We start from the raw sequence: 12,971 nt of genomic DNA on the forward strand, positions 1-12,971 counted from the left end.
TGAAGTTCATGATCCGTTATTGCAAAAAACATTATTCAAACTTAGAAGCCGAGAATACATTATCAGAGCGTTAGTCAAATCCCACTACTCGGTCGAACAAGAGAAGCCCAAAAGTTGGTAGTAAATGCCTTCATGTTAAAGGTAGAACTAAGTATCCCTATTAGACTTAAGAACTTAAGAAGTGTAACATTTTACAACTTTCAAAGTTTAAAAAACATTTGTTGAAAATTATCATGTAAACTGAGCAAATATGTGAAGTATAAGACAAAAATTCGAAACTACAACGCTCTGGCTGCGAAACGTTGAACTTGGCAGAATCCAAATAACTTTCAAAGTATCATAACCAATGAAAATTAGCACTTTATTTCCCTTATATTTTCCTACATATTATCAATATTCTTGAATATATACGTTAGGCTTGCTTTTTAGTTTATTCGATGAAAATGATTTAGTGAAAAGGAATATGAAACCAAATAGGTAGTTTGAGTATGTGAAATTTTTAAAATTGTAATCAACAGTAACAATTTTTGCGAAAAACGTAATATTTCTGTTTACTATATTTTTAATGTTTCTCTGCAACGGAAATCAAAAAGTGATGGAAAGATTATAAATTATTATTTACAACAGCGAATACAACGTTTTTCAAAAGAAAGTATTATGCTTTGTCTTGTAACTATTGCGCCTATTTTTTCCAATCATACACGTCAAAATAAGCTTATGGCGGGATGACGAAAATGAATTGAATATCTTTATTGGATCTTTTTGTCTTAGTTTAATTCTAACCATGTATTTTAATCAAAGCGTCACAAAATAAAATTATTTTATTTTCAACACATCATGATGATTTTATAAATTTCGACAGGAATGAATGGATCAGATTCCGTTTTGAACAATAGCAACAACAGCAATCTCACTCCAGCACTTCGTGAGCAACAAATAAAGTTTCAGCAGCAGTTGTTCCACTTAAAACAACAGCAACAATTACAGCAGAGCCTCTTGTTCCAACATTTTCAGCAACAACAGCAACAACTCGTCCAGCATCATGAGAAACAACTACGCGAAAGTTTTAAGGTAAATATTTTTCTGCACAATGTTTATCTGGTGATGGCATTACATTATTTTTTTTCACATATTTGTCTAATATTCTTATTAAAATACAAATTCATATCAGAAATAAACGAACTTATAACACAAAATGTGTTATTCTTTAATCGAAGACTCAACGTTTCGCTTTACAGCTTCTTCAAAAGCGTTTCACAACGAGATCTGTACTGTCAGTTACGGTTAGTTGTTAGTGGAACGCTTCTGAAGAAGCTGTAAAGCGAAACGTTGAGTCTTCGATTAAAGAATAACACATTTTGTGTTATAAGTTCGTTTATTTTTAGAAATGTTTTTTATACACAAATGTGCACTACAGACCATAATTAAACTATACTGCTGTTCGACACCACTTTTTCGTGCATATTTGTCAAATGGAGAAAATAGAATAAAGCTTCTCTTCGCCAATGTAGCAGACAACTATATTGTACTGAAGAAAAATCGCTCCACAAAGTCGCACGGTACTGGTCAATGGCATTAAACTGGTAGAATATTTATACATTTTAAATTATTCCTTGATTTCTGATTTTAAGAATAGCTTCACAGTAAGCGGTGGGTGCTGTCGACTGGTTACCTTCTCTGTAGTCAGCTCAAAGCTAGGAATGACAAATTCCGATTATCATTAAGTAGATTCGTACGGACATTTGAAAAAAAACTAAAAACATTTAATGGTGCAAATGAATTTTATTCTTGATTCTCCGATTGTGTTTACAAAAGTTAAGATACTGATATATGTAACGATAGATACTTGTCTACGTATGATCCATCTTTTGGACATGAAGAAAAGTTATCGTGCACTTATTTTAGGTATACTAAAAGTAACGTGGAAACGGCTGCTCTATATCTATTTGACTACATATTCATATGTACACCTGCTGTAGATTCTTTTATACCCAACTACTTTTAGGCCAAATAAATGTTTATTACTACCAAATAAGCTAACTATAAAAGTCATTCATGTTTTGGCATTATCGACAATTATTTACTTTAGTTTTACTTTCTCATAACAAAAAAAATGTTGTGCACCTGCTCTACTTTCTTTGACTTTCTTATTCAAATTAACAAATCGAACGTAAAAATGAAACTCAAAATAACACAAACCAGTTTTGCAAGTTAATATTTAGTCAGTCTTCCCTTGGATTCCAGTACTGCTTCACATTAACGTGACATACTTTCAATGAGTTTGTGCAGATAATCCTTCTTTATTTCAGTACTACATAATTCGAGGGTCGCGGATTCGAATCCCCGTCGCACCAAACATGCTCGCCCTTTCAGCTGGGGGCGTTATAATGTTACGGTCAATCCCACTATTCGTTGGTAAAAAAGTAGTCCAAGAGTTGGCGGTGGTTGGTGATGAAGAACTGCCTTCCCTCTAGTTTTACACTGCAAAATTATGGACGGCTAGCGCAGATAGCCCTTGTGTAGCTTTGTGAGAAATTCAAAAACAAACAAACAGTACTACAAAACGTTCATCTTCCATGTTTAGCTTGCGATCTTGCATTAATCGGTTAAACTCAACCCATAAATTTTCAATCAAATTCATAACAGATGCAGTGATGTATTTAGGCAGAGGCTAGAGAAAGGTCATCCCCAGGGCGCATGGTCTTAATGAGGACCCATTGATAATGTTATTCTATATAAAATTACAATGGATGTAGGGCTCATAAAAATTATCAGCCCCTAAGCCCACATAACCTTAAATACGCCACTGATCAGGTAATTGGCCTGATCATTCACATAACATCAATTTTCTTATTTCTAAGATATTTTCAACGACTCCAAAATTGCAGAGAAATTTGTTTGATCATTTTGTGGGTTAACTGAAACAAGAAGCTATAAGAAACTACAACAGGTACATAACACTTTTTATGAGAAAACGTAACTAAAATCGTAAACTAAAAACATAGTTTTTAGTTATTTTTTGTTATCTCATAAAAGAGACAACAAATTAACAACGTTTTCAAAGGGTGGAAGGTCACTTTTTTGTCCACTCCTGTAGGTCACATAAGTTTTGTGAATTTATGTAATTTTCCACTAAAAATAGAACCACTTGAATAAGATAACTCCATGAAATACATAAATCATGCATACTTCAAAATTTTTTGCCAGGACGTTATGCGACAAGGTTTGGGTTATAAGATTACGTTAGTGAGGCCTTACACGTTTTATGTATTATATTTGTGTGCATGTGTGACGTTCATATTCTCAGTCATTTAAGTTGTGCCATCCTTTTTTGAGAGTTTACTAAAATATTTATTTGCTCAATGTGCGATTGTTCTTCTTTTACGAGGAAAAGAGAAATTTTGTGAACAAATTTGCTGATCGACAGTTACTACCTGAAAACAGTAACTGCACGATAAAAATTTCTTTCCTAAAGCTTCACTTCTTACATATAACATAAAACAAACGAGATATTACAAAACAGATATTTTCAACCTTAATCGATTGACAATATCCGAATAGTTACTTAACCAAACAGTACATTACCGAATCAATTATTCTTAAGTCATTGCTACTTACAGTTAGATCTTCCATTCTGAAATGTAGCTTATTCATTGTTTACTCAAGCTATAGATTTAAAAAAAAGATTCCAACGAATATTAGATTATGCTTATACTACAACAGTATCGCACGCTTTCGCAAAACAGCATTAAACATTGAAAATACTAAATCGTAGCAACATACGGTTCCACTGAATATCAAAAAGTATTTATTATACAAAAAAAATCGTATGCCCTTTTAAAACTGTTGTATTGAAAACACTAACTTAGCAAGACATTAGTAGCGTAGTTAAGGTAACATCACTTCTGTCTTGTAGAAAAAACATTTTTATAATACTTAATGGAAAATAGATTGCTTTGTCTCAGGTTTAAGTCGGCTACAATTTATATATCAGATGGAAATGCTGTCATTTTCCCTCTAGTGTTACAGTGCTAAATTAGGGACGGCTAGTGCAGATAGCCCTTTGACCTTCAAATTTTATTATATCTATTCCGAAAACAAATAGAAAAAAATATCTACCAAAAATTAGCACATTGCAATTACGCTACAAAAACATGTTAGATTGAATGTTGTTTTGTGACTAGCATGCCCGGGCAATAAATCCTGAGGTTGATGGTTTGCATCTCGTTGCCATAGAAGCATTTTCCGTAGTTTGGAATCGTTGATGATTTAAACCAGGGGTTTCCAAACTTTTTAGATCTGTGGAGCTTCACATACGAAAGAAAAACATTCCAGAGCCTTCACAAACAAAAAAAAAAATACACTAAAAATAAAAACAATCGGTCACTAACGCCAGATAAAGTTTACTTCAAGCTTTTATAATATAAATTTATTAAAAATAGCAATACTTAAGGAAACATTTTTACTTGTTCAACAATTTCTGTTTGCAAAATTTCTATCAGTAAAAGTACAGTGTACTTACTTATTTATTAGCGGCTAGGATGGGCTTGCTTTTGTTAACAAAGTAGTTCAAATTTGAAGTTAGGATTGTTACCAGTAAGCGCAAATCATCTTCAATATTTAGCTTGTTTCTAAATTTGGTCTCTGTAGCTGTATACAGTTAAAATGTTTGCTCATAAAGACATGTTGTTGGAAAACACATCAAAATTTTCAAAGCTCTATTACTTATTTCAGGGTATTTCATGGCCATTTGAATTTAAAACTGTAATTTCTTCCTAATGAACTTTTGTTTTTAGGGTGTAATCAGTTGAAATTTCTGTAAGCTGTTTTTTCTCTTTCAAAGGCAGATCGTTGGTAGTTGCAGAGTCAACAAAGGGATTTTGACAGTAATTTTTCTAAATGAGGAGGAAGTACTCCCCAACAGTTGTACACAAATCAAACATGTGCTGCAAGACAAACTTTTGCATCTTCACTTAAGGAAATTTCATTCATAAATAAAAAATCACTGCGATTTTCGAAGCAGTCAAGTTTTTCCATAAGTATACATTCACCCCAAAGTTTTAGCTTACGTTGAAGCGCTTTCATTTAGTCTAAGCTTCGAAGTACATTACCTTGGTATTCTGCATTGTAGCATTCACTTCAGTTAGATAGACAAATACGTCCGAAAGGTAAACCATTTTCTGTATCCATCATTTGTACCTTAATTTGCACGCAAGTTCAAAATGGCATTCAAATATAAAGAAACCTTTCTCCTCACGCAGTTCCTAAACCGAGAAAGCCATCGGACTTCAGTAAGAAGCAAAAACATTTTATGCAAACTTCCCATATCCTCACAGCGTGAACCGAAGATCCTCGCATTGAGTGGTCTTGATTTTATAAAATTAACTATTTCTATGGCATCAACCAATACCTCTTTTAAGTCTTCTGGCATTCGTTTCATTGCAAGTGCATGACAATGAAGACAGCAGTGCATACTCTCGATGTCCGGGTTTTTCTTTTTTAGATCTTCTCTTTTAGATCAGTTAGATCTTCCATTCTGAAATGTAGCTTATTCATTGTTTACTCAAGCTATAGATTTAAAAAAAAGATTCCAACGAATATTAGATTATGCTTATACTACAACAGTATCGCACGCTTTCGCAAAACAGCATTAAACATTGAAAATACTAAATCGTAGCAACATACGGTTCCACTGAATATCAAAAAGTATTTATTATACAAAAAAAAATCGTATGCCCTTTTAAAACTGTTGTATTGAAAACACTAACTTAGCAAGACATTAGTAGCGTAGTTAAGATAACATCACTTCTGTCTTGTAGAAAAAACATTTTTATAATACTTAATGGAAAATAGATTGCTTAGTCTCAGGTTTAAGTAGGCTACAATTTATATATCAGATGGAAATGCTGTCATTTTCCCTCTAGTGTTACACTGCTAAATTAGGGACGGCTAGTGCAGATAGCCCTCGTGTTAACTTTACGCAAAATTCAAAACAAGCAAACAAAAGATTCACAGAAATTGATTAAACAATTCCAGTAATTGTTGGTTCTAAATAAGCTGTTTTACATGCTCAATTAGACATGTTTCGCTTCTTTGTTTTTTCTCCAGATTGCGAGTTTGTTTCTGGAACAGCTATATTTTGGCGTTTCTAAATGTTTTCAGAATAACCTGTTTATTTACAGAAGGTTCTGCGTGATGATTAGGTGGTATACTGAAATTTCATTGTTGACAGTTTTAATATTACATTAACCTTTTGAAAAGGAGATCACTTCGATGTAGCGATATTATCAGATCTTCACAGTATAATACTTCAGGTATGACCTTTACACCATAATATATGTATTTGTTTGACATACTCATGTCACACATTACGTACAGACTTTTGATAAGTGGTTATGTACACAATTTTTTGGTAAATTGATGTATAACTTTAACTGTCACACATAATTGCATGTTGCTATCCTCTCCTAGAAAATCACATTTCCTTACATAACGCCGCCAATGGCATAGAGATAAAGTATGCAAACTTTTGACGCTAGAAACCGGGTTTCAATATCCGTGGTGGACACAGCACAGATAGCTTACCGTGTAGCTTAGTGCTAAACTAAAAAGAAGTTATTTTATTATACTCTGCTTAGTTTAATGCCTAGTTATCAAAAATATGTGCAGTACTGTTTACCAGAAAAAAAAAGTCACTTGATTTGAAAGTTTTTATTATTTTTTGTTTAAGTTTGTTTACTTCGAGCATACACTGATTATATTTGTACATTTACGTTAGTTTCAGTTGCCTAAAATACACATAGTTACTTCCCAGTTTAAAATTACTACTTCAGTTGTTAGTGCAGTTTCTGGGCTTGTGATAAACCTACTATAGTTACATGTCGTGCACTGAGAAATCTGCCAGTTATTTCCAGAACTCTGTTGCATTTCGTACATAATCATGTTATTATTATTTGTTCATTGGGAATTAGTTATTTTTACTGTTGTGAAATAACTTAGTGACCACCTGATTGCACGAGGAAAGACGAACTTGCTTCGTTGGTGGGAGACTACTTTTGCGTTATTGTATCATGCTTTTGGCTATACTTATAAAACATTGTATCTATGTAGTTTCCATAAAGAAACGTATACTGTTCATATGGACATTCTGTTTCCAGGAACATTTACATCGTCAAAAGTTGGAACAACAACAAATTGAACAAGAAACAAAGGAAAAGGAAAACCTGGATGCAGTAAGGAAAAAGGAGAAACGCGAACAAAGTAAGATATTCAAACTTTTATTTTATTTCGAATTAAAATTTTAAGACGTTATTCATTTCTTTACCAATTTATTTATGACTATGTATGACTATGCAATTTCAATATAGCGAGAGATAATTTACATCTAGAAGTAGAGACAACAAGTAAAAAATTCCATGTGTAAAAATGTGCTGCGTGATACTCAGAGACGTAAATTAGAGGCAGTGGTGATTAAAACACTGAAGCAGTTTAAGTCCTGAAGTTAGGGACGTTTAGAAATATGTGTATAAAGACACACATTATCGAACGTTGACTGTAGTAATATTTATAGTGTGGTACTGAAAACCATTTACCAAAAGCTAAATCAGTGTATATGATAGGAACAATGCATGCGCAATACCGTCACATGTTTCGTATCTTGTGGATGTTAATAGAAATTATATTTATTTTTATCATTCTACAGGAGAGTTCGTTGTTATACTAATGTAAGTGTTTATTTCTGCCTGCAGGTGCTGTCGCCTCTAACGAGGTAAAGCAGCGGCTTCTGGAATTTGTCCTGAGTAAGAAGCAACGCGAAGCTGTAATTAACAGTGTCAGTAACTCTCCTACAGAGAGTAAAAAGTGGTGAGTTTAATAATGTATTAGTACGAATAAACTAATTCTATGATTAGTTTTTTGTTGTTTTTTTTACTAGCAGGGAGTAACATTCCTTACTGTTATAGATATTGTTTATGTTATTTCCAACTTTCACGATTTTAAATGTACTGTCTGCATATACAACAATAAATTGGGTACGGTTTGCCCCTGTGATAGATTCTATAGTTTAGAGATGGCGACATTATATGTAATGCGAAAAAAAAAAACTCGTAAAATAAGCAAAACACGCAAAATTTAAAAATTGTGTGTACCTTCCTTTGGTGAAAATTCATTTGTGGGGAGTAATGGTAAGAAAACAAAACGCCCATAAAAGCTGCAAAATGTAAAATGCTAAAATAAAAAATTGTATGTAACCCAACATGGGCTTAATTAACATCCATATTAATTTGTTAAGTTTATGACAGCAAAAGTGTTTTTGTGTTTCAACTACGAATTCTAAAATAATTTAATTGATGTTCACTGATAGGCCCAAATTCACAGCTAATAAAACAGTTTCACTTACTAGCATCTGTCATATATCTCTTTCTTCATCAAAACGCAAACTTTATGTTCACATAACTAAAAAATTGAATAGTTAGCTTCAGTAACATACAAACTAATAAACAAAGTCACTAACTCGATAACCAATCATCTTTCGTAAAAGATTCGCTAGTTTAACTCCAGTCTGACTCGTGTTTCGTGCTGATTAAATAACAACACAAACGACAAAGTTAATAATATTAAAAAAATAGCCCAAAAGTATCGTATCACACAAACTCGTTACAAATAACTCTCTGATTCCATGGAACAAGGACTATAGCCATAACATAAAACCACAGCTGCCAAATACTGATAACAGTATATTCACATTTACTTCTAACATCCAACACTGAACGATATAAAAAGAAAACTTGATTTTAACACAACTTTATTAGTTATGGGACAGGATATAAAAAGTTATTGGTTTTTAGCTCGCCTATTTTCGTAAAGCATGTTTCTCAGCTTTCAAATATTTAGGAATTGTAAAAAATGAGAAATTATTTGGACAAAGATACAAGTGAAAAACAAAGAAACAAAAGTTCCAAAAGTGTTCCTAAGGCGGAAATATGGGTGGGGGATAAAACAAAGTTCTGTTGGAGAGTCATATTTAATTTGAGACTATTCAGATGCTCTTAATAGTAACAAAATTTCTGAGAAATCTCATGTCACACTCCTTAGTTAAACGATTTTCATTAAATTAAAAATTTGCTTGATTTCTCTTCAATACGAATAAGAAACCTTTTTTGTTTAAGACAAAAATATCGTTTACATTTCTTTTCAATAAATCGTTCTGATCACTTCATGATGTTGTTGTTTTGTTGTTTTCCCAAACGAGCTATACTTGATCTATTAAAACCGTCAGTAACTTTATCCTAATATGCCTCTGATTATGCTTCATTGATTGCCAGAAGTGTAACATTGTATACTTAAATTCAAGCATATTTTTATAATTATATTTAAGCTTTCAAACCACATCAGACAATGTTTATTCACGAAAGAAAACAAATGGAACACTATTTTACATTAATTACAGTATATAAAAAGAGAATAATTTTCAACAAGCAAGATTATATCTTTTTAATCATTCTTTTTATAACTCACGCAGTTGCCGAGATACTCAATTATTATGAGACCCGTTCCTTTGGTTTGATTTGTTTTTGAATTTCACGCAAAGCTACACGAGAGCTATCTGCGCTAACCGCCTCTAATTTTGTAGTGTAAGACTAGAGGAAAGTCATCACCGCCAATTCTTGGGCTACTCTTTTATTAACGAATAGCGGGATTAATCGTCCCATTATAAGGCACCCACGGGTGAAAGTGTGAGTATGTTTGATGATGTAGGGATTCGAACCCGCGACCCTCAAATTACGAGTCGAGTGCCTTAACCGGCGAGCCCCATTCCTCTGTAATTTACATAGTCAAAAATATTTTCAGGACTATTTTATATTTTATAGTGGCCTATTTTGTTTCTCTTGTATTTTTTTCTGAGTGAAAAAGCTGGCATACTTATAGATAACCTGTACAATCACAACCGTTAATATCCCCTAGAAAACAAGTTACTTCATTAATACGATTTTATGAATAACTAATATCTGGTTATGTTATTTAGTTTTCAGTCTTATACCAGTACAAACGTTTAAATACTGATAAATATTTTTTACGTTATTTTATCATATTCATTTCTATCTTAAATAAAATAATTAGTCATTCTTTCTGCCGTGTTTAAGTGCAATTTTAAAATTTATTTTATTAAAAATTGAAACTAGTTTCATTACTTCTCTTGTAGGCATGTTTTTCTGGGAAAATACAACGACAACTTCCCTTTCCGTAAAACAGGTAAATAATCTAAGTAATTAGACTAAAATTATCAACTACTTTGGTAATTTCAACAATGTTCCAATAGTTAATTTTCAATTAAAATCACGGTAAGACATTGCTGCCCGATTATATATATATATATAATTTAATGATGATAATATACTCAGTTTTTGTCTATCCTCAAAATGCGCGCGCACTTTATTTCAATAGACATAAAAGGCGGAGGTAAATATACTTTATACTATATTTTTGTATAATAATAGATTAATTATTGCCATATGACACCTTTTAAAATGGTTTAACGGTAGGTCGTAAAATAACACTAAGTTTATTTACTAATAATATTAAGTACAGTAAAGTTTAGCCCTAAGTAAACTTTAAAAAAGTTACAATTACAATGTTAATTTATTTCTAAGAGATAATTGGCCTTAACGTGATGATAAATGTTTAGTTAACGTTAGTTAAGCCTAAGAAAACTAGACGTATTATTCAGCACTGCCTGTGTAGGGATGGCTCGGATTGTTTATCGAAATGGCATTTTAAATATCTCCCTAGTAGGTCTTCAGAACTCTACAGCACAATACAGTGTTCCATTTTATATCAATATCTGTGCAAAGACCAAGTCATAAGCTCTGGTAATGTTTAAATATCACAGCAAAACGTTTAAGTTTCGCATTATTCTTTCTGTTGCTTCGTTTTTATTACATGAACTCAAAAAGCAAAACAATGACGCCAACCAATTTTACTGATCTGACGTAGTTTTAAGCGGAGTATTCGCTATTATAAGTATTATTAATTAGTAATAATTTAAAAAAAATCAACTTCAGTATAAACCGTATTATCATTTACCCTCTTGAAGTTATCTTTTTTTTACTAAAATTTGGTGTTCGTCTAGAAAGCTTAAATACATTGTAAAACTGAAATAATCAGGCAACAGTAGATAAACATTAAATATTGCAATTTGATTATAAATACAACCCTCCTGTGTCTATTCAAATACTATATTTAAAAACCACAAACAAACAATTTTTAATGAAGTAAATGTAGGGATCTATAATAATTCTTAAAAAAAAAAAAGGTAAACAAGATTTTGGGATTGAAAGAATTAACATATATGTGTATATAACTGTGTATTACACTGTGTGCCTGTGCTATTTATTGTGCAGGGAAGATGGAAATGACATCCCTACTGTATTGTTTGCATTCTGTTTGAAAGTTGATATTAGCCATCTCCATATTTGCCTTCTTTTTTGTAAATTATTTTCTTTACTTGTACGGATGTCATTGCCTTTGATTACAATAATTTTGTATTCTAGAAATCCTGTATTTAAAAAAGTACTTTGATCTCAAAGGTTTTGCGCACCTCTGTTAGTTGTTAATATCTATCATCGAAAATACAGTTATAGTGTACAGTGCCTTTTTCTCTCGTGTTTAAATGGAAATACTGAATAAAATTCGATCACGGAAAGCAGAACGACTGAAGTCGTAAAAATATAACGTTTTTCTTTTTTTACGTTCAGCTGAAAACGTTCTTAAAGAGAAATTAAATATTCTTATGGTTTCGAGATTACTGATAATCACTGTTAAACTTTTACAAATGTTGTACAGTATGTAAAAACTTTAATTACGTTCATAAAATTTGTAGAAGCTGTAAAGGATTTAATATCATTTTAATATATCTATTTCTTTCAGTTTATTGTATAATTGGAAATGTATGTATGTAACTTGTATTCTTAAAAGTGTATGTGTATTGCGCAATGTAGATGTGTAGATTCTCGAGCGTAAGAATCAATGTATACATGTGGGTAAAACCAGTATTATTTCCAGCTGAATTTTCGATAGTCTCTCTTAATAAGTATAAAAGGTAGTCATCGTAAGACACAGGGAACAGTATAAAACTATTGGGTCGGTCCAATCAGCATACTATAAATCATGAAAGTTATAACTGTGATAAACGCTTATTAATCGAAAAGCTACAAATATTTGACCAGTAAAATTTTGAACATTACGAATCGTTCAATTTCAGAAAATTAACTTCGGACATTAGTATTTCCACGAAAAGATTGTATAATTTTAACTGTAAGAAATTTTACGTGAGATTAGACAGAAATAGAGCTAGCTAACATTCATACCAAGTGAAGTGTACCTGTGTATAAACGTAGAATTACTTAGCTCTTCGTGAACCATCGATAAAAGATTCAGTTCCAGATCGGATACAACACTCGGTATTGTATGTAAGTTTGTAAAACTGTTGTGTGTAAATCGTTATTTGTAATAACTGTTAATATAAATTGTATTGTTATTTATATATTAAAATATATTTGATGCACACTGTTTTCTTTCTTAACATTATGTTGGTAAGTATCGTAAATTTGATTCATATTGACATTTCAGTTAACTTCCAAATTAATATTTCTAGCTATTTGAAATCGGGGACTCGTCCGAGATAAATTATAATATGTAACAACGTACATAAAATTCTTACTACCTCAAGATGGAAAACATTTGTGCGAAATATATCTAGAAATTGTTATTTTTCACTTGTATAGTTATAAGATTAAAGGATGCACTAATGTATAAGTACTATCTTATGTGTTACAGTACAGTGGGATGCTTATATAATAAGTTTTCTGCTTTTAAGGTTAAATTGTGTGACGTATTTAAGTGTATAAATAACTTCTTATTGCTTAGTATTCATGAATAGGCCTATTTATGATATTTAATTGGCATCATTATCT

At 31.7% G+C, this 12,971-nt stretch overlaps 1 protein-coding gene across 2 annotated transcripts in view; it reads left to right on the plus strand.

Annotated features, from left to right (window-relative positions):
- LOC143246454 (histone deacetylase 5-like) overlaps positions 1–12,971 on the plus strand; it is a 116,083-nt gene that overhangs the window by 35,488 nt on the left and 67,624 nt on the right. For both annotated transcript variants that reach the window (XM_076493182.1, XM_076493183.1), the window contains exons 3-6: positions 863–1,071; positions 7,158–7,260; positions 7,749–7,863; positions 10,202–10,251. In XM_076493182.1, coding sequence (XP_076349297.1) covers positions 863–1,071; positions 7,158–7,260; positions 7,749–7,863; positions 10,202–10,251 — 477 coding nt within the window. The remainder of the gene's footprint in view (positions 1–862; positions 1,072–7,157; positions 7,261–7,748; positions 7,864–10,201; positions 10,252–12,971) is intronic.

The sequence above is a fragment of the Tachypleus tridentatus genome, chromosome 3 (genome assembly GCF_004210375.1).
Source record: "Tachypleus tridentatus isolate NWPU-2018 chromosome 3, ASM421037v1, whole genome shotgun sequence".
In the NCBI taxonomy this organism is placed as follows: Eukaryota; Metazoa; Arthropoda; class Merostomata; order Xiphosura; family Limulidae; genus Tachypleus; species Tachypleus tridentatus.